The following is a 21,835-nucleotide window of genomic DNA, read 5'->3' as shown; positions in this document are numbered from 1 at the left end:
TCTGTAATATTGAGAGGTTAAAACCCAGCAGAAACCCAACATCATCTGCTTTCATTCAGCACTACCCAGCAGCTCTCCCTTGATCATTGCACCTGAGGGTGCCTGCCCTGCACTGTTCATTTCCCTGTGCTGTGCTCAGCTCCTGCTGCCTTTGTTGGGAAGCTGAACTCTGAGAAAATGCCTTTGCTGGGCTCTCCCTGCTCACAGCCAGCTGTGTCTGTGGGCTCTGGTGGCAATGTTAGCCCTGGTGGGGATGGCAGGGAGGGCACCTTTGGAGGGAAGCACTCAGGACACAGCTCAGCTCCACAAGCTGGCAGTGCCACCCCTGCCCTGGCTGAATGACTGCAGGGAAAATTTATGGGCAAAGGAATGGTTCTCCTGCTGTAATTGTGCAAACCTCTCAACAGTGTCACACTCCACAGAGCCACAGCTGATAAATAACCAACCACACCAGCAGTGGCTTGATGTTCATTTATTCCAATAATCCATTCTCCTTTGGAGATCCCACTTGGTGGGAGCTGGGGCTTATTTCTGTTCCTGATATCTCACTGTCCCCTGGGTAGATTGCTTTTGCAAGACTGTGCTTAGGTCACTTAGGAGCAGGCCTGGGTTTAGGGACAAGCAGTGACTTGGTGGGACGTGTCTGAGTCTCTGTGGGGTCACAAAATGATCAAATTTTGCGTTCTGCATCCCTGCAGATGGGCAGGGATGGAGATGGGGAAGGAAGGATGTTCTCCCCTGTCACAGACATCTTTTATGAAAAATCCTTTTTTTAGGATTTTTCCTCTTGAGAAGCTGAGAAGCCTCAGGAACAAAATATAAACAATGGTTATCTGCTGCTGTGGAATGCAACAGGTGCATCTGTGATTGGTCTCATGTGGTTGTTTCTAATTAATGGCCAATCACAGCCCAGCTGGCTCGGACTCACTATCTGAGCCACAAGCCATTGTTATCATTCCTTCTTTTGCTATTCTTAGCTTACCTAGCCTTCTGATGAAATCCTTTCTTCTATTCTTTTAGTATAGTTTTAATATATGATAAAATAATAAATCAGCCTTCTGAAACATGGAGTCAGATCCTCGTCTCTTCCCTCATCCTGAGACCCCTGTGAACACGGTCACACTCCCCCACTGCCTCCTTCCAGCAGCACTTATTCCTCACAAGATAGGAGGAAAAGGAGGGAGAACACGCTGGGGTCAAAGCTCTGAGCCCTGAGAAGAGGGAAATGCTGAGGAGGTGCCATGAGATCTTCCAGAGCAGCCCTGAACCCCCCAGCACATCCCTGCAGCAGCATCCCTGCAGAACAGGGCTGCTGGGAGCACAGGGGTCCCTGTCTGCCTGCAGAAATCCAGGTTTTTGGTAAATCCCACTGCTCCAAACAATCCCTGCTGCTGCCTGGCTCTGCTGGAGGCAGGAGGACTCTGCAAGGCCCTTTACAAGTGAGTGTAAAAAGAGCCTGTGATGGGAACAAGCTCTGCTCAGGGTTTGCATCTGTTAGCAGCTGCTTCCTCTAACAAGGCAAATATTTGGTGTCAGAACGAGTTGTAGGAAGTGCTGCATAGCAGGGAAGTGTGAAGTATTCATAATTATATGAAATACTACTCAAAATTCAATGTTTTTCACATTTTGCGTGAGCCTAAACATTGGACTCCTGTCACAGACATTTCCTGCTGCAGTAGATGCAATTTCTAGCATAAATGGACTTGCTTTCAATAGAAAATGGGATGGTTTTCAAAGGAAAAAAGGCCAATTTGTGGGTAAAAATGGGCTTTCTGAGCAAAGAGGCTTATAAACATGAAGTGATAAATGGCTTTGCAAGTTTTCCATACAATAATAACGACTTTCTAATCAAAATAATGAAAAAGTCACAGCCAGGAGAGGGGAGAGAAGTCTCATTCAGGTTTTAATGCACTTTAGGAGACAAATATATGAAAACTATAAATTTAGTTTCCCTCCATGGCATGAGTTTGTGTTGCAGACATGTCAGTAATACTTCTTTGCATTTGTTTTTATGATGTTATAAATCAAACTCCTGGTCTTGGTTTGCCACCTTCTGAGATGAATTTCATGGAATAATGTTGTAAGACTACAGGAAATACATTTCTTAGGATCCCCTGTGTGGCAGTGGCATCTGATTTCCTAGCAGTCCGTGTGTTTTTAGAACAAAATTTCTCTTCTGGCTTGACTTGCTGATTTAATATGTAAATTTATTGTTTCATAATAGCTGATCTGATGAGCAACAGAGGTGGTTGCTTCTCTGTTGGCCTAAAAAGGCTTCAAAATCTACCTCCAGAGGAGCTGGGATGTCCTTCTCACGCATTGTCCAAAAAAAGAGATGGTGGGATGTGCCCAGGAAAACAAACAATGCAAAATTCACAATTTGGGAAAAGCTTCCAAATCCCTTAGCTACAGAGCAGCCTCAGTGACCCAATCCAAGAAGCTGAGGTTGCTTTGTTGGGCTCTATCCAATTCCTGACAATTCCCTGGGAAAATGTTGGATAAAGGACGTGGGTGAGGGATGTCAAAGCTGGGAACCCTGGGCTCTTGCAGACACAGTTCCAAGAGGTGCAAAATTCACAATTTGGGAAAATCTTCCAAATCCCTCGGCTGCAGAGCAGCCTGGGCGACCCAAGAGGCTGAGGTTGCTTTGCTGGGCTGTGTCCAATTCCCTGGAAAAATGCTGGATAAAGGACATGGGTGAGGAATGTCAAAGCTGGGAACCCTGGGCTCTTGCAGACACAGTTCCAAGAGGTTCCAAAAGCAGCAGCTTTGTTGCAGTTTTCCCTGTGGGATGCAGGTTCATTGTCCAGGAGGGTTTGGATGAACATTCCTGGGCAATGTGAGGTTCTCACTGTGTGCCTCCAGGGGTGGCTGCAGCCCCTGCCCATCTGCGGCCTCTGTGCTCACGTGGGCTTTGGGCAGGTGCTTCCACTCAAGGCAGCCCCAAAAAACTCATTTTAGTGAAGCCCCACTGAAATCCATGTCAGAATTCCCTGGGAGTGCCAGGGGAGCAGGGTCTGGTGCTGAGAACATCAGAACATCAACTTTGACAGAGCTCCTGCTGCCCCTGCCCCAGCTTTCATCCCTGCTGGGAGAGATAGGAATTCCAAAGGCTGCCACGTTCCCATTCCAGAACTGACCACAAATGGGGTTTTTTCCCACATTTTTTGTTTTATGAGAGGGAATTAATTTGGATTTTGCTGTGGGCCTGTGCTGTCTGGTTCTGCAGAGGTGGGCAGCCAGAGAAGTACCCATGGCACGACAATCAGATATCAGCAATAGAAATCATTAATATCACTCTGCACATGGGCTGTGGGCAATAACTGGAAGTCTCTGCCTGTTTTGGAAACTGTTTTTTTGTCTCTTGCAGTGGAGCAAACTCAGATTACCAGTCTAAATGCTAATACCCAGAACGAATGGGATTTAATAAAGTGAATTTATATGTAGATTGTGACATTAGTGTTTAATTATGTACCCATCATAATGCTGATGAAGCAAGCTGCTAAATATTGGTGCACTGAAGGTAGAGCTTACTGTTAAAGAGCAAGTATATTTTAATTTCTTGCCTCTTTCCTAATCTTCCTAAATAACTGGAGAAATTATGTACTGTTTACCAATATTCACCTTCATGCTGGATTGCAAATGAGGTTTCCAGGGTAGCAGCTGATCTCATAGAAAGCTGTGCTTGTGTTTCAGGAAAACTGTGATAACAGACCTGTTTCTGTGCTGTGTTTTATTAGGCTAAATAAAGTTTTGTGATCAAAAAAAATTATTATTTTAATATTAATTAAAAATAGTATGTTATCTCTGTGGGGGTTTTTTTCTTAACCTTTCCTTTTCTATTTTTTTTTTTTCCAGACCATGGAAAGCCCAAAGTATGAGCTGGTGATAGAAGCCAAGGACATGGGTGGGATGGATGTGGGGCTGACAGGCACAGCCACTGCCACCATTCTTATCGATGACAAAAATGACCACGCACCAGAATTCACCAAGAAGGAGGTAAGAACTGGCCATCTGTTCTCTCCAAAACCCTGCAAGCAATCCTAATCAGCTGATTTCTAAATATAAAGATGTTCTTTGAGGAAAGAAGACAGCACAGAATGTTTTTAGCTCGGTCTGACAGACTTTCCTGGAGCTGCTCTTTTCTTTTTTTCACGTTAATGAACGTGTGTGCACCAGCTCCAAACCACAGTGCAACCATAAGGTAAAAAAAATATGATGTCATTTAGACATTGGTTAGCAGGGTGCAAACCTGTAAAATCAATTTGCTGGGGGTAACTTTCTCCTTTTGCTCCTGTGGGGTGAAATAACAAAACTAGCTTAAGGCTTTGGATGGTCAGGACCGCGAGTGAAAATGTTTTGTTCCTGTCTACAGCACTTCCCCTGTGAGCCAGCCAGAGTTTGGGGTTTTGGAATTAAAGCTCCAGTCCTAAAAGCTTCAAATTTAGCCTACAGGTGGAATTTGCAAGGAAAAGGTTTTTTTCCTGTAAATTGAATTCAGCTGAAAGTTCTGATAAACCCCCAAACCAAGGGGAGGGAATTCCCTGCCTGAATCCACCAGACTTCCAACCCTGCTCACACTGTTCTCTTCCACCCCCTGCATTTACTGTGAGTCTGATTTATTTTTTTGGTATCTAGACAGAATTAGAGAATTTTAAAATTTTTACCTAATTACAGCCAGGCTGGATTTTGTTATTAAAGTTTTCTGGGGCTCTGCAAACTTTTAAGGAGAAATTCCCAAAATATGAGACGTAAACCTGATTTTAAGATAATTGTGGAGTAGAAAAGGGAAGCCTATTGCTGTAGAGTTTTTTTATTTAACCTGAAGTATATTTTTACCTTTTAAAAATTTGTTTCCTGGCCTAATATTAGTGATTTTCAAATGGATTATATTGAAACTAATTGCTGTTATTTGATTTGAAGAATTATTTCTTTTATGAATGCGAAGTAAATGAATATCAGATTTAAACATGACAGAGAGGGGTTTTAAAAAAAGGAAAAAGAAGAAGAAAGTAGAAACAATGACAGTTTTAGCAAGGGAATATCTATAAATACATCAGTAAAATGCTTTGGCAGTAGTGTTTCAGTCACCTGAAAATTATCATGGACAGACTGATCCAAACCCTTCAAGTACATGGGCGACAATTAAGTGACAATGATCAAACTATTAATTCCTTTAGAATTACCTTTTAGATCAGGCTTTTAATGCTCTGAAAGCCATTTCCTGACAACCTATACTTAAAATATCTTTGAAATGCTGTATTTTTTTTAACTTTCTGGAAAATAACAACGTACAAGGACAGCTTGGTGCATTTAGAAATCAGAATTTATTGGATCAATCAATATTGATAGCAATTCATGTCAGTCAGAGTCCTACCTACTTGAATTTCCAAAGTTGGAGAATTCTTCTCTGGAAGAAATAGTTCTAGATTGAATTATTTTGAAGAAGTCTTTCTATAATTATAGTCCTGTTTGGCTTAATTTGGTAATTTGGACACAAAAATTCATGTGCCTGCTTAGCCACAAATATATTGTTAGTATCAATTTCTGTGGAAATTCAGAAATGCTCATCAATTCAGCTCTGTCAGTGACACTAAAAGTTACTTTATACCCTGGAAAGTTGGTGGGTTTTAGCATGGAAATTAAATAGGTGTGAAGTGACAGCATTATCATGTTTTCTTTGAAAAGTCCGCTCTTAGATATTTTTCTTGCATTTTTTTTCTCTTTTCCATAGTGACACCTCTCTTCCTTTTTAATGGTTTGCTGTTGGTTTGAACCTTTCACTATTTAGAGATGCTAATGACCTCAGAAATCTTCCCTCTGCCTTGCTAAGTGATGTTCATATTCCATGAAGAAGGCAGGAAAAATCAACCTTTCATGTATGGTGCCAGTCCCCTGCAGGAGCAGATTCTCTGTTAAAATAAGAGGAGGGAGGTGTCTATCAGTTGATTTAATGCCACTTTATTTGATTTTCTGCTGGAAGTGCTTAGTTATTGCATTTTAATACCAGTTGCATACCACAGGCTGCAATACTATTGATTGGAATTAGAGCTGAAAGAAAATGACAATATTTTTCAAAGTAACTTCTGAAGGAGAAAGCTCAGTAAATCTGAAGCTTTGATTACAAAGTGTAGCTTCTTTTATTTATTTTATTAAATAAATTAAATTATAAATAAGAAATTAAATTATTTCTGGCCTTGGACACTTTCAGGGATGGGGCAGCCACAGCTTCTCTGAGCAGCCTGTTCCTCACCATCCTCACAGGGAGGAATTTCTTTCAAATATCCAATTTAAATCCACATTTCTTCAACTAAAGCCCATTCCCACTTGCTCTATCCCTACCTGATGTTGAGCAAAGTCCCTCTCCTGGCAGAGGCAGTGCTTGCCAAGTGACTCTGCTCTCCCTGTTCTCTCTTTTCCCCTCCCTGCATCCCCCTCCTGGGCCAGGAAAATTCACCCAAGGAGTGCCAGGCACCCCCAGGAGCAGCTGAGCATCCTGGCTGGGATGCAGCACAGCAATTCTTCTGCCTGCTGAGCAGAGCTGAAGCCCTGGAGGCTTGGGCTGTTGCCAGGATCCATCCTTACAAATGGGTTTTGTGATGGTTCGTGGACTGACCTCAGGGCGCAAAAAGAACCAACATGGTACAAGGGGGTTTGCAGTGATAATCAAAACAAATGCACCTTTATTGAATGACCACAGCAAAATGTGATAGAAGGATTAAGGGAGAGGAAAAGATAGAGAAAGAGAGAGAAAAGAGGGAGAGAGAAAGAGGGGGATAGAGCTACCAAACGTAGAGACGAAGTCCTTTGGTCCAGTCCAGTCGAGGATCCGCCTGTTATGTTGGGGAGATCTCGAAGTCTCTCGCTAACTCAGAGGTTTTTATTATAACTCTATTAGAAATTGCAAGGGGGGGAAACAGATACAATAGGGAATAGATGTAACAGGCAGTCCATGCTCTCAGCAGTAAGCGAGAGCCATTGTCTTCTTGGTCCAGTGATCACAGCTTGCAGGCAAACATCTCGCTTTGGTCAGCTTGCCTCCCCCACACACCTGCCCCGGGTTGGGGGTGTCAGTCCCAGTCCTTGGAAGGAGCAGAGGGGCCTTTTCACATGGGGGTTCCATGTCTCAGTCCTCGATGGAGAGGCTCCTTACATCTCAGTCTGTCTGTCACGGCGGATGTAAAACAGGTGAGGGTCTTCTGTGGGGGACCACCCAGAGCTCAGGGGAAATCCAGCCCAGCCGAGAGGTGGGACAGCTCCCAAGGCTGTTGTCGCAAACAAGGCACAGTGCCCCCTTCTTCTCATTGGGCTCAGTGTAGCAGACTGCAAACAGCACCTCTGAAAACAATAACAGCAATGCTCTCAGGTCTCAGGGCCTTTGGTGTGTGACTTTCTCCTACAGAGCCAGAGATTTTAGACAGGGGGCTCTTCTCTTCAGTGGTCCCCCAATGACAATCGTGAGGTGGATGAGGAATATTTCAGACAGACTCTCACAGGTGTGTGTCAGGACCTTTGATGGCTCAATAAATGAGACTTTGCTTCAGCCCAGTTCATTATTTGCTTATTGCCCTGTCGCTCCACACTCTTCCAAAATCTCTGCCTTGTTCTGCCTCATCTACACTTCCTGCTAATGATGGGCTCTGAGAAAGGTAAAAATCCATTCAGATGTGCAAACAGTACCCTGCTCCCTCCAGGGATTTTAATAATTTCATCTTTAATGCCAAATAGAGCAATATTTTAAGAGTTCCTCCAAAAATCCCAGGTGAGGTAGCAAGGTCTGCCTTTTAAAAGGTCACAGTGGCTGGGATATTGTGCCAGATTTAAATTACAGAGATTGAGAATAGAGATACTTGTAAAGTTAGTGGCTGCTTTGTAAAATTTACAACCTTATTTCTATTATGGGAAAAAGTTTTAAAATTAATTTTATGAATTATTATTACGTGTCACAAAGGATTTTGGAGTTTCCTTTCCAGCAGGGAAAGGCCTTAAGCTCAAATTTTGTTCAGCATTAAGGGATTGGTTATGAGAAAATAAGGAATGAAGCAAAGCAAGGAGCAGGCACAGATTGTTCTGGAAAATCTGACACCTGCTTGTATCCTGCAGAATATTCCCAGTGGGTGGGAATGAGCTGGACTGAGTGAACACTGAGGGTGCTGAGTGTTTATACCCAGAGCATTAACAAAAATGAGAATTCTTTTCTTGTGTCGCTGTAAGAGCATCTGACAGATCACTGCAGTGTTGTATCCTGCAAAAAAAGGGGATTTTGGTCCAGAGTTAATGTCACTGTGGCTGTGGTGGGATGAAAAATTAACAATGTGGCATCTGCTGAAAGACACGAGCTGGCAAATCCTCCTCTTGTGTCTGTTCCTGGAGGCCTGGCTCTGCCTAAGACCTGGGGGAGGAAAAAATGAGTTCTAACACAAGAAAGATATGGACTTGACCCCTTTCTGTCTTTTCTTCCTTCTCCAAAAGAATAGTCCAACAAATCCTATTTACTCCATTCCTGCCTGCAGAGTGTGTGCTCAAAAATGAGATTCCTCTGACTCTGTTTGCCTTTATCTTCTGACCTGAATTTTTAAAAGTTCCATTGCTGCTCTTTAATGTGTTGTTTTCCCTATATATCAGATATATTGCCTTTCCTTGGTAAATCCTGCCAGGCACTGGAGAGGGGAGTGCAGTGCTGTGGTTGAAGGGGATGATTCTTCTGCAGTGCCCCCAATTCCCACATTTCTCCTCCTCCACAGGTTAGGGACTGCAGCCCATCCATAGCCAAACCTGGACAAGTGGGATTTGTCCCAGTACTCTCACTGGCACATAACAAACAGAGAATTCATTTGGCCAGGGAACAACCATTCCTCACACAATTCCTCTTTCTGCCACTTCCAGCCTCGCCTTCAATTCCATCCATTTCTGGGACAAAGAAATGTAACACAGAAATAATTCTGTCACATCAGGGAGAGCAAGATTAGGGAAAATATTTTGCTTGGTATAAATTTACTTTTAATATACATTCTTAGAAAAGAATTTTCCAGTAAAATAAAGATCTCGCCTCCTGTGAACAGAATAAAATTTGTGTGATTTGACAAAACCTCACCACGGTGAGACTTGAGGTACACCAGTGCTGGGAGTCTTGGGTGAAAAATATGATTTGCTCCTATTTTGAATACCAGCTGATAAATGGTTTATAAAAGAATAATAAATGACTAATGGGAGCTTTATTAAATGATTCATCAGTTCCTGTGGAGGAACAGGAATAGGATTCATCAGTTCCTGCGAGTGGGTAGGTTCTGGTGACCATGATGGATGGTGGCTTGCAGGGCTGTCTCTGGCTCAGCTGTGTCACCCACTGGGGAAGGCAGCCCCTGGAGGACAATCTGCACCTCCTTCTGCTCGTGGCTCACAGAGGATCTGAGCCTTCCACAGCACCATCTGGACAGATTGATTGTGCAGCTCAGGCTGCTGAGAAAGGGGCTTGAGGCTGCTGAGAGTCCCTGCCTTAGTTCTTGGTATTGGTTAAACTCTACTGAGGAACAAATAGGGAGCTAAAAGCAATTTTAAGGTTCCTCCTGGATCACTTTTCCATACTTTTACAAAGGTGTCTCTCTCGGATGTGATACTTTTCTTTTCTGTGGTAAACAGACTTTGTCAACCCATTGACCTTGCATGTTTAAAGAGAACCAATCCCACCTCTTCTCTCGTGTGGACCGAGTCCTTCTTACCTTGCCTTGCAGGGAAAAATTTGCCCTTTGGGACTCTTAACTGATTTTGTTCCTTTCTGTGCAGTGAGCTGGATCACACCTTTAGTCACAATCTTTTAATGGTAGATGATTCCCCTTCCACAGGGTTTTTTCCTTTATTTTTCTTTACATCTGACTGGGAGAGCTATTGAGTGAGAACTGTGGTGGTGTTTGCAGGGGTCCCAGGAGGAGGGAATAGATGAGAATCTTGACTCCATGTTTCAGAAGGCTGATTTGTTATTTTATTTTATATATTTTATTAAAAGAAAATGATATATTAAAACTATACTAAAAGAATAGAAGAAAGGATTTCATGAGAAGGCTTGAAAGAAATAGAAAGGAATGGATTGATAATAAAATCTTGTGACTGACCAGAGAGTCTGAGAGAGCTGACTGAGAGTGATTGGCCACTAATAAAAAATAACCACGAGACCAATCACAGATGCAACTGTTGCATTCCACAGCAGCAGATAACCATTGTTTGCATTTAATTTCTGAGGCCTCTCAGCTTCTCAGGAGAAAAGATCCTAACAAAAGAATTTTTCATAAAACGTGTCTGTGACAGAGAACCACAACTGTGTGGGAAACAGGGCCAGAGAGGTGCTAAAACCCAGCTGGGCAGCAAGGCCAGGGCTGCAGCCCTCTCCCCCTCCCTGCTGGGGTGGAAATCACAGAGCAAACCAGGCTGAGCACAGACAAAGCCATCAGGAGCTGCCAGGCTGGCTCAGAGAGCTGGGGACAATAAATCCGTTTGGGTCCTTCCCACGCCACAAACTGCTCTCTGCTGCTGCGTGTTGGCAGGGCTGAGGGGCTGGAGCAGCAGCACCAGATCTGAGCAGATGACAAACCCCAGCCAGGCTGATAGTCAAGAATCAGAGTTTCATCATGGCCTGAAGGTGATGGGAACCAATCTGGAATTCCAGCAGCCTGCTCAAATTGGATCAAACTCCCCCAGCGCTGATTTGTCAGCAGAAATCGTTTTGTGGGCATTGCAGCAAAATCACATGAGCAGAATGCATATTGGAATTTCCATTTGGCTCCTGTTTTTGGGCTGTGAGACAATTTACATGCAGAGAAATCAGAATTCATGCAGAAACTCAACAGAGCAGGGCAAAGCCTCTCCAGCTGTCAGTAAACTTTGGCACAAAGAGCAGCTTCAGGATGGCTGGGGATCACCAGAGAGGAGCTCTTCGGCCACCCTTGTTTTTTCTAGAGTTGTGGATACAGCTAGAAAGGCTCCTGGAGCATATCTTAACCTTCAGAAACCTCTACATTGGATAAATATTTGCACTGACCTTTTCACTCAGCTTTATTTCCACTTCATCCTCTTGCAGCAGTTCACTAACACACTTGACATAGCTCCAAGTGCCCAAAAGTCTCCTTGAAAGCAAATGAAAGATCTTACCTGGTGTATTTTTCATGTGTGAAAGGCAGAATTTACCAAAGGAAACAAACATCTAAATAGCAGCAAATATTTTCTTTTCTAAATGAAGACTGCGAGCATTCTGTTGTCACTGCAAAATGAAATTTAATTTCAAAATGAAATTTAATTTTCAGTGACTATACCATTTCTTCATGGTTAATAATTGGTCACTGGTCTCACCCATGGCACAGTTCATGGCCCCCAGAATTTTCTGAGCTGTCATGACTTATAGAAGAGATTTCAAAATCACATAAGCAGTTTAGGAATATAAAATCTGAATAACAGGCATGTAGACACCTCTTCTTTTTTTTTTTACTCTCTTAAATAATTTTAGATGTCAAAAATAATTTTTAAAATAATTTTGGACTTAATAAAATAGCTGTGAAGACATCTGGTGTCCACTGGAGTTCAGAAATCTGGGTTTAGGAGCATAGATTGCTTTGACTCTCAGTGCATTTAGGATTCCAAATATCTGTCTCTCTTCTAAAAACTTTCAAATAACCTGGAAAAATGCCCAGGATCAGGAAGAAAGTTTATTAATATTTCTCAGTTGTGTTGTGATGTTACCGAACTAAGGACATCTGGAATACTTATTTAAACAGTCTGGCTATCTGAATAATGAAATTATGCTTTTTGTTATTTTTTTTTTTTACTTCTTCTTGAATATTGTGTGTCAGTTTTTATCAGAATTAGCTGGCCTGAGGATTCTCATGCGATGAGAAATGCTCAGCACCACTCAGGTTTGAATTACCAACGACCTTAACAACAAATACTCTGCTGTAGCATTTCGAGAGTAGAATAATTTCAGAGAAAGGAGAACAAATACGATTATTCTGTGCATTGAGTGAGACAGAGAACTCTTCAGCAAGAAACCAAAACCAAATGAAATAACATTGTTTGGAAGACCAGTGGTTCCTGGACTCATCCAGATTCACACTGTGTGCATAATAATCTGTATTCATGTGGCTTTCAGCAAGCTATCTGCATAACCAGTGTAAGCACTTTGTTCAAGAACTTTTGCAAAATATGTTTAACACGGAGTCCATGCACTTATCACATAATTGGGGCTGGATGTGCTGCCTGGCAGGAGGCAGCAGGCTCCCACATTTATCTTTGCTCGTGAGGGACGAGCTCATTGCTTTGTTTCTCTCCACCAAGGTCAGGAAATACATGAAGTTGTCTATTTAATCTGCAGATAAACACATTTCAGTGGTGCACAGAACAACAGAGTGCCTGCTTTATAACCTGTGAGCAGCTGAGAAACACTTGTACAATACAGGAAAGGGTCTGTGAATAGAAATGATCATTCAAACAGTGGGAATTTGGGGAGGAACACAAAGGCACTGTGCTGCTCCTCCACATCTGATTTTCCTCCCAGCACTCTTGCTCTCCAAGTAGGCTCACACAGCAAAGTTGCATTTTTGCCAGTCCTTTTCCCTTTTCTCCCCCCTTTTTGTCACTGTTCCTTCCCTGCCCTTTGTTTAGGTGCCCTGATTTGCTGTCCTCAGCTGATCTGAGCCACCCTGATGCCAACTCCTTTGCCCCTGCAAGCCTTGGGCTGTGGTGGAAGGCCAGCAGCAATAACAGCAATTCTCACCACAAACCCATTGCTGGGCTGCCTTATCCTCCAAAGGCTTCTTCCATCTGCTTCTGCAGGCAGCAAATACCCAAACCCTGCGAGCAGCAGAAAAGCCATAAAACCCCACAATTTGCTGCTCTCTCCCCCAAGAAGTGAAGGTTAATGTGCTTCCTCAACGTGGCCCATGAAGTGTGAGCTTTACAGCAGATATTAAGGTCAGGATTACAAAGCTAACGGTAGCAGTGAGAGTTTGGAGTACCTCTAGCACAAACACGTTTGGGAGAGGAGCTGGAGAGTAGAAATTAGAAATTAAAAAGGAAGGAAGGCTCAGACAAAGGCTCTTGAGGGAAGCACAAGCTAAACAAAGATAATGTAATGTCTCCAGGTCTAGTCTTGGATCACTTATTCAGGGAAGCTGTATAAACATAATTATTAGCAATCATTGCCAGGAGTGGATATGTGCTTTTCCAATTAGACAAAATAAAACCCCAAAACTAACAACCCAAAAAAAAAAAAAATCCCAAAAAACCCCCTCCAGCTGGAATTTTGCAGTTGCCTTCAAATCAAATTAGGACTGTTTTCTACAGACTTCAATTGGACATTTTAAAATTTGACTATTTTCCCCAATAATTCTTTTTTTTCCTCTAAATGTACTGGTGAAGCAGTCCATGGAAATGTCCTTTGATTTCACTCTTCTCCAAGAGTGCTCATAGCATATTGTACTTCATAAACTGTCCAAGGAATTCCAGCTTCACCACTGAGTGCTGGCAGGTGACACAGAGACTTCCAAGAAACTTCACACAGTTCCTTTCAGATCAAGGTACAAAATGATGTATAAATCTCTCTTCTGAAATTAACTTTGGGGGTCTCTTTTGGGAAGCCTTGTCTGACTGTGTGACATCCAGCTGAAAAAAATCTTAGTGTGGAAACAGTGATTTCTACACGTGGTATTCATTGCAGAGTGGTTCTTAAATCATCATTGTCTTGTTCATAGAATCCCAGAATTATTTGGGTTGCAAGGGACCTTAAAATCATCTCATTCCATGTGCCATTGATGCCTCAGGTTTGAGCTTTTCTATTTTTCACATTCTGTGCTGCTTTAGTGTGTGGGGCTGGGTTCACATCAGGGGATGGTGAGCTCTGTGCACAGAGCAGGGAGACAAAACAATTCCTGCTCCAGCTGGGCACCAAGGACAAATGATCCAAATCTCAGCCCCAAGAGCACAAACACCGTGGGCTGGAGAGAGAAAAACAAGCAGGGTGGGACTGCAGGGGCTAAAGCTGGAATGGGACAATGAACTGCAAGATGCAAATGGAGCAGAACTGATCCAAGGGAGAGACCCCGGGAGCGCTCGTGCATTTTGGGGCCATTTTGGTTCATCTTGGGTTCATTTTGGGACCATTTTGGTTCATCTTGGGTTCGTTTTGGGGCCATTTTGGTTCATCTTGGGTTCATTTTGGGACCATTTTGGTTCACCTTGGGTGCAGCCCTGGCTGGGCTCTTGTGCTGTCCAAGGTGGATCCACTGAGGAGATCCTTTTAATAAATCCCTGCTTTATTCTGTAGCTCTGTCCAGCCTCTGTTCTAGCTCGGCCTTGTCAAGGCATCACTGTGGCAGGGACACCTTCCACTGTCCCAGGCTGCTCCAAGCCCCCATGTCCAACCTGGCCTTGGGCACTTCCAGGGATCCAGGGGCAGCCTCAGCTCGTGCCAGGGCCTCCCCACCCACACAGGAAAGAATTTCTCCCTAATATCCAATCTAATCCTCCCTCTTTCAGTTTAAAGTAATTCAGAATGTAAATTGGGGGTCAGGCAGTGAGGAAGAGATGACCAGGTATTACCTTTTTGGACTTGAAGGACTTTTTACTCCATGTATAAATTATTTCAGTTCCTCTCCTGGGGAATGCAGAATTTCAACAGAAATACCAAGAATTCTAAATTTCTTTGTCTGACACAGTGCAGCTGATTGGAAAAGTAACAAATAGAGGAACTGTTAGATGTTGCAAATATCACTGTAATCCCACGAGTTCAGAAACCCACACTGTTAATATGCCTGCAGCATCTGTGGGAGTTCTGTTTTAAAGCAGGATTAAACATGATAACACACTATAGATCTTAACATATTCAATTTGCAGCAGACAAAACCCTATTTAATACCAATTACAGAATATGTGTGAGCTGGTATCATAGCTGCAGTTTATATGAGCAGAGGGAATTTGTAAAGCTGAAGTCTATTCATTCAAAAATAATAGTTTATGTGGCTGCCTGGGTCATTCCACTAGAGTGCAATGAGTTTTGTGATCAGTTTATCAATTCCTTCACTGACAAGTGAAATTTTAAGATTTTTCTCAGCAACACTAAAACTGATTTGGCCACTCTGAAATTTGCTAACCATCTGTGCCCACGAATCAAAGTGTCAGGATTATTTAGACAAAATATCTTTTTTCTTTCTGCTCTGAAGCATTAAAATAGACAATGGATAAAACTCACCATGCTAAAAGGAGCTGTAGGTTTATTCGAGTAAAATTTTTAGCAAATGCCTGTGAAAGATATTCATTTTGGAAGAAATAAAATTATATAGGCCTGGTTGTGTCTTGAATTTAGTGGAATGAAAATGGTGTTGTTACATGTAAGGAAAAGAAGATTAGGGGGTTCTTACAGGACTCCTTGCAGTTATGGTCTCTTTTGAGGAAAGTGGTTCGGAAGTGGAATTTATTCATATCCTTGTAGCTCCTACTTTGGCTTGTTTCCAGGACTTGTTTGCCTTAGAGTTCCAGATGCTTATTTGCTGAAAGGGGAGCCCTTTCTCCAGCCGTCTGTCCAACAGTCACTTAATATTTATTTGTTTTTACAAATGTGTTCCCCTGTGTTCTCAGTCCATATGTCACAAAAAAAAGTGTAAGCCCAGCTCTACACAGAGTATTGATGTTATCTTCCCTTTCCCATTCTAGACTTTGACCAAATGAAGAAAAATCCCTGAATCCCAGTTATTTTCCTCACCCAATATTTCCCTCCAACACTATTGCTCTACAGCCAGTCCTTTGGAGTTTCTATTCTAACTCCTGTTCTCCTCTTAATGTAGCTTTTATAGAGATTTTTTTTCACTTCCCTGTGCTAATCACCTGTGTCCTCTCCTTGATATTTAATTTGCCCAGTGCTAAAATTTATCCTTCAAAGTTCCTTCTACCTGTTGCATCATTCCCTTTTTTTAAGACGAAACAAACTTCCCCATTCTAACTAACCAAAGAGCAAACTCTTGGGTTTTCCCTCTTCTATTCTTTAGTCAGGAGTCTGTTAGGAGCCTTCTCTGAATGTTAATAATTAGCTTTAAATTTTCCTTCTCCAAACTCCTCGAGCCTGCTCACCTCACATTCCTTCAACCCCTCTGCTCCTGTTTCCAGCTGCTGCCTCAGAGCTCCCAGGCACTCCAGTGATGGATCCCTGACTGCTTTTTGCTGAGTGACTCCCCTTTCTCTCTGCCCTTATTTTAATCACTTCTCCCCTGCATGGAAAACTATATCACCAAAATCTGGTTCTGACCACATTGGCTGGTCAGAACCAGACAAAGTCCTCTCATGATCCCCATTCTGTCCTCATGATTTCCCCCCTTTTTTCTCGTTTCTGGAAGACCTTCCTTTTCCCATCCCCTGATCCCACTGCCCAGTGAACTCTTCCTCATGCCCTCATCTCCTGCTTCCCTTGGGAGCCACCTTTTTGTTTTCAGTGCCTTCAGCTGAATATTTCTCCAGGGCTCACACAAGTCTGTGCACACCCTTTGCCTGCCTTCTATAAATCCAGCTCTGTGGCTGCTGGCTCGCACACATCCCCTCATTTGTTCCTTTTAGACTTTATTTCCTCCTCCCCAGCTCATTTGTTCTGCCCATCTCCAGCCACTGAGGCTGGCAGTGCCCATACATTAACTGGCAGTGTCAGATGTTCTTAGATCAATGATTTTGTTTCATTTAGAAGACTGATGGTGAGGAGAGCACTGCTGTCCTCAAGAAGTTTAAAGGGTTGAAAGCAATATCTTAGCTGAAAAAAAAAAAGTTTGAAAAATCAAAGGAATTATTGTGAGGAAGTTTTGAAAGAAACATAAGGGAGATCAATCCTGCTAAATAAGCTTAAATCTAAACCAACAGTTGTCTGAAATAATATCAGGGAAGAAGATTTATCTGTAGTATTGATATTGTTAACTGCCTGCATCCAAGCTGTGGCTCCCATCCAAATGGAGATGGGAGTGCAGTTTTAGCCTGGGAAGTAAACCTGGATTTCTGTGCATATATATAAATAGAAACACAGGCCCACAGGTGTCTGCCTACCTAAACTGAAGACCTGATATTTCGTTTTTCTAAAGCTGCATTTTCTAACATGGGTTAAAACAAAAATGAAACTTGGATTTATTTGTCTGTTTCACAGAGCCACAGAATCATTCAGGTTGGGAAAGAGCTCTAAGATCAACAGGTCCATTTGGAAATAACACAATGTATTTCCATATTTAGAAATAACACAACTGGCATTTGAAACAAAGAACATTGTTTCTGATTAATTGATCCAGTGCTGAACCAAGCTAAGAAACCTGTGCATTTTTGAAGACAAATGAAGGGCAGCCTTTCTGATTTAGCAGTTCTGACCTTTTCAAATTTTCCTTCTTAAATAATAATTGAAGCCATAAGTAAATAAATTCAACTTTGCCTGCAGATGTTGAACTCTTTAATGTCCTTTTCCTGTGACACAGGCACTGCCCGATATTCCTGGCACAAACAGATTTATCCTGCCCTGTGCTAGGGCTGTCTGACATCCCAGGGAGCTGTTTCCTTTCCTCCAGGCAAACGCTTTAAATGCAGTTCCAATCAATAAATCTGTGAGGGTTCTGTGGCTGGGCAGTGTTCACCCAGGGGTTCTCTGGGTCCCAGGGGTATTTCTTTCCTTCAATCCCCCTGTTCTCAGGAGAGAACCAAATCACAAAGAGCCTTGTTTGCCTGGACTGAGGTTGTTTTTGGCTGCCTGCTGGAGCTGCAGGGAGCACAGGGAGCACAGGGCAACTCTCAGGTGCTGCTGGATCAATCAGGGATGGCAGCACTGAGGAGTTTCTGCCGGCTCTGCTGGCTCCCAGCAGCACCTCTGGGAAATCTCTGCTTTGGGAAGACCCAATAGTTCAGCCTGAGCTCCTTTGGTGTAAGTAGGGAACACTGTCAGGATATTATTAAAAGATCTTGGGTTCGGAGATCTAATTTTAGGTGAACTTCTCCACTTCTCAAGGATTTCAGACTTGGCTGTTTCCCTTGCCTTGAGTGAGGGTTATCCCAGTTGATCAAAGAGCAATATGTGAGCACTAATCAGTTTTAGATGCTCCTTACTCCAGCAGCAATTGCTCTAATGCAATCAATTAAAAGGAAATTTTAATGATCTTAATAATTGAGCTTTTAAAGGGAACACGGCAGTTATTATTGAACTCCTAATTTATTATTTCCCATGGAGATCAGTTTGGAAAATCAAAACATAGCTTTTAAAATGCACCATCCCCTGCAGTCTCACTGGTTTACTTCTTAAATTTGCTCATTGGCTTTGTAAATGATGGCAGCATAGAAACAATGAAGCAATGAAGCTTTTTCCATTTCTAACTTCTGTGTTATGGGAGATGCAGGGGAAAGGTTCTATTCCTGCCTGAATTCAGCAGAAGGTGGGACATGTTTCCATGCATCCATACAGCCAGGAAAAACACCCTATTGGCTTCTTCCATGGATTACTTTCAAGTAAACACTCCACTTTAGCTGCCTACAAATGAAGATTGGGGTTCTAGTCAGCAGAAATTCAGCTACATGTTGCCCATTTGAATTATTTATTCAGAAATAATAAGCTTTATCAACACATACGGAGATGATTTTCTGTGTTACATGGGAAGGCCATTGTAGAGCTAATTTGGGAGTATTCAGGAAGCATCTTATTCACTTTTTAATGCCTGGAGTCCAGACTATAGGTTGAAGCTCACTTATCCCATCAATGTATTTTACTTACATTCTTAAAGTATGGGCAGCATTACAAATGTTAATGCTATTATTATAGGATCATAATTTAAAAATCTCAGCATTCTCCAAAGGCTCCAGCAGCGTGTCATTTCCCTGCTTTATTAAAATGAATGAACAGATGTACAATTTATTTCTGCTGAACTATCATCTAAATTCATAAGCTATTTCTCATGTGCCTGAAATCTGTGTTGGTTTCCCATTTTCTTTGCCTTAGAAAAAAAAAATAAAAAAAGAAATATTCCACTCTCACATTTATCACTCTGGGGGTAGAAACGAGAAGCAAACTCTCCTCTTCATTCACTTTAGGCTAATGCCCTCAATACAATTTAAATGCCATCTCTTCAAGGCTGTTCTCAAAACCCAGGCACTGGGGCACCCAGGGTCTGAGTGGAAAAGTCCCTTGCTGTCTGTGCAGGTGGCCTCCAAGGACATTGTCCCCAACAGGACACGGTGGCACAGAGCAGCTGTGTTTGATCTTTTGGGCTGGCATTTGCAGTGCCAGTGGAGGAGATGCAATTTCTCAGTGTCTTGGTTTGGAAAGACAGGTGTCTGCTAAGGAGAGCAGGAGCCTCCCCTGGAATGGAAAATGTAAACCCTTTCCCTCCAAATTGTTATAAATTTGAATTAAGGGGCTCTCAGGCAAAGAACCAGGAACAGGAAATAACAGTTCTTTATTAGGGAAGAAAATAAAAGGATAAAATAAACAATGCAGTAAACCAAAATAACACTGACAGAGTCAGAACCCAGCCTGACACCCTGTGGGTCGGGGTGTTGGTGGCAGTCCCATTGGAATTGGGGCTCAGCCCTCCTGCAGGGTCAGGGGTGGTTCTGCTGGAGCAGGGATCCTGGAGAAAGGTGCAGTCTCCTCTGAAGATCCAGCAGAAGAGGCAGCTGCTGTTCCTCTGGGAAATCCAGTGGAGAAGCTGTGCTGGTGTTCCAGAATCTCCAGCTTATATCTGGGTAGGAATGCTTGGCTCCTCCCTCTGGGCTCACATCTCCCAATGGGATGTTATAGCTCTTATCAGCCATGCAGTGACATTCAATAGTCTGTTATCAGCAGATGTCCCCCCAGAGGGAGGAGTGGAAGAGATAAGGAAAACTGCCCACTAAACAGAAGACAGCTGCCATCCAGATGGCAAACAGAATACAATTTGCTTGGCAATCCAGGACACTCATCTGGATATTGGAGAAAACCAAGGAAGAGACAAATAATGTCTGGGAAGTGGGAGAGGTGAGAAGGTTGGGTGTGATTGGAGTGAAATTTATGGCTGAGGAACGAGTGTCAGCCGGCCCCAGCCACTCCAAATGTGATTTCTGTGCCTTGCAGCAGAGTGGAGACGTGGCAGGTGCTCCTGGAAGGGATAAACCAAACGAGACAATGCAGAGATTGGAGGGAATGAAACTGTGCACGTGAAACAGAGATGTTGCCATGGAAAAAAATGAGCATAAAAACCCCAGACAGTGCTCTCAGCCTGTCACAGTCCTTATTTGTTGGCAGGGTTTGTGGGCAATGCAAGGCTGGCATTTTGCTTTAATTCCATGTGAGGAATGAGTGGATGACACGTTCTAGGGGTTCTGGCAGCATTTCTTCTGTAAACCCTATTTCTAAAGCTTTATATTGAAAGCCAATTTAAAAAAAATCAGTGGTTTGCTGTTGAAAACTGAATTCTCAGGCTCAGATTGTGGGGTTTAAGTCTTTTTAATTTTTAGGGTTTTTTTTAATAAAAATCACTTTGGCAAAGAGAGGAGTGGAACAGAATGCAAATCAATCTGTTTTCTTCATTTCATAGCTGCTCCAGAATTTAAACGCAGGCCTTTAAATTCCTTTTTGCCAGACAATTCAGGAAAATGATGAAGTAGAGGTTGAGATTTGTTAAAAGCATGATTTCCTTACGAAATCTCATCTGCGTGGCAGGAGCAGTTTGCTCCTGCAGGTCTGCAAGGGAAGAGTTTTAATTCACTAATAAAATTGAGGAGTTCTAAGTGTAACAGGAATTTTTCTACAGTGGCCAGGCTGCAGCCTCAAAACACCTGAATTTTGATATCTAGTTTTGCCACTCTTGTCCCCTTTGGATCCTTCCCCAGGCTGAGATCAGAGTTATTTTTCTCTCTCCTCTCCTTACATTTTGCTGCCAAAAGAGGACATGACAAGCTAGGAAAGCCACAGGCACAATTTTTATCTGCAGGAAGGAGGGCAAATGTTATTTTGCAGTTCCACCCTGTATCTCCAGCTGCCAGCACCAAGCCCAGCATAATGAAGAGTCTTGGATGGTTGGGAGTTTCAGACTGCAGTCTCAGTCAGGAAATTCTTTCCTGTCACTTGGTTTTGGCACAGAAAAAAAAAAAATCATGGCAATCCAGTGAACTTCCTGGGTGTTCATGAGCATCATGAACCTTAAAATGTTAGAAAATCAGGCATATGTGTTTTGTTCTGCATAAATTCTTGGATTTGGGTTTCTCGTTAATTTTTCAGGGAAGGGTTCTCAAGATATCCTTAAATTCCTCCCTCCTATTTCTGTAATTTCCATTTTTTGCTTATTTTTCCTTTAAGAGCTTTGAGGTTACAGTACCTGCGGTCTCCCAGCAATCCTGTACAGTCCTTCAGCTTCCCTGCAGGTTTTGTTTAATTTCTGAAGGATATGAAATCTGAGGATTTCCCAGTGAAGTCAGCAGTTCTTGGTGCAGGGGACACCCAGACAATCCTCTTATCCACAACAGCCCCTTTGCTACCCAGAATTATCCCAGGCCATGTGCTTCAGACCTCTGCCAGCCCCAGGGCTCCTTTCCTTCCTGCTGTGGGCAGGAACCAGGGGCTGTGACCCTGTGGAACAATTCCTGCCTCTGCCCTGCATGGGCAGCAATTCCTTGCACTTCTCCACAGAGTTTTGCTGTTTGCACAACATCAAATCCCTTTTATTGTCCACAATTCTTTTTCCAGCACAGAATAAGCGACAAAGCCAACATCTGCTGTCTGTGGTGTCTTCTTCTTTCATCCTCAGCACAGGAGGAGAAGGGTGTATAGATTTTGAGGGCTTTGATGTGATGGGATTTTGCTGCTGTGTGTTTTCCT

General features: G+C 42.8%; 1 protein-coding gene across 2 annotated transcripts in view; it reads left to right on the top strand.

Moving 5' to 3' along the window:
* CDH13 (cadherin 13) overlaps window positions 1–21,835 on the top strand; it is a 446,793-nt gene that overhangs the window by 362,157 nt on the left and 62,801 nt on the right. For both annotated transcript variants that reach the window (XM_005428754.2, XM_031063408.1), the window contains exon 8: window positions 3,859–3,999. In XM_005428754.2, the coding sequence (XP_005428811.1) occupies window positions 3,859–3,999 (141 nt within the window). The remainder of the gene's footprint in view (window positions 1–3,858; window positions 4,000–21,835) is intronic.

Source organism: Geospiza fortis, unplaced genomic scaffold (genome assembly GCF_000277835.1).
Source record: "Geospiza fortis unplaced genomic scaffold, GeoFor_1.0 scaffold1081, whole genome shotgun sequence".
Classification (NCBI taxonomy): domain Eukaryota; kingdom Metazoa; phylum Chordata; class Aves; order Passeriformes; family Thraupidae; genus Geospiza; species Geospiza fortis.
This window is presented reverse-complemented; position numbering and strand designations above follow the sequence as displayed.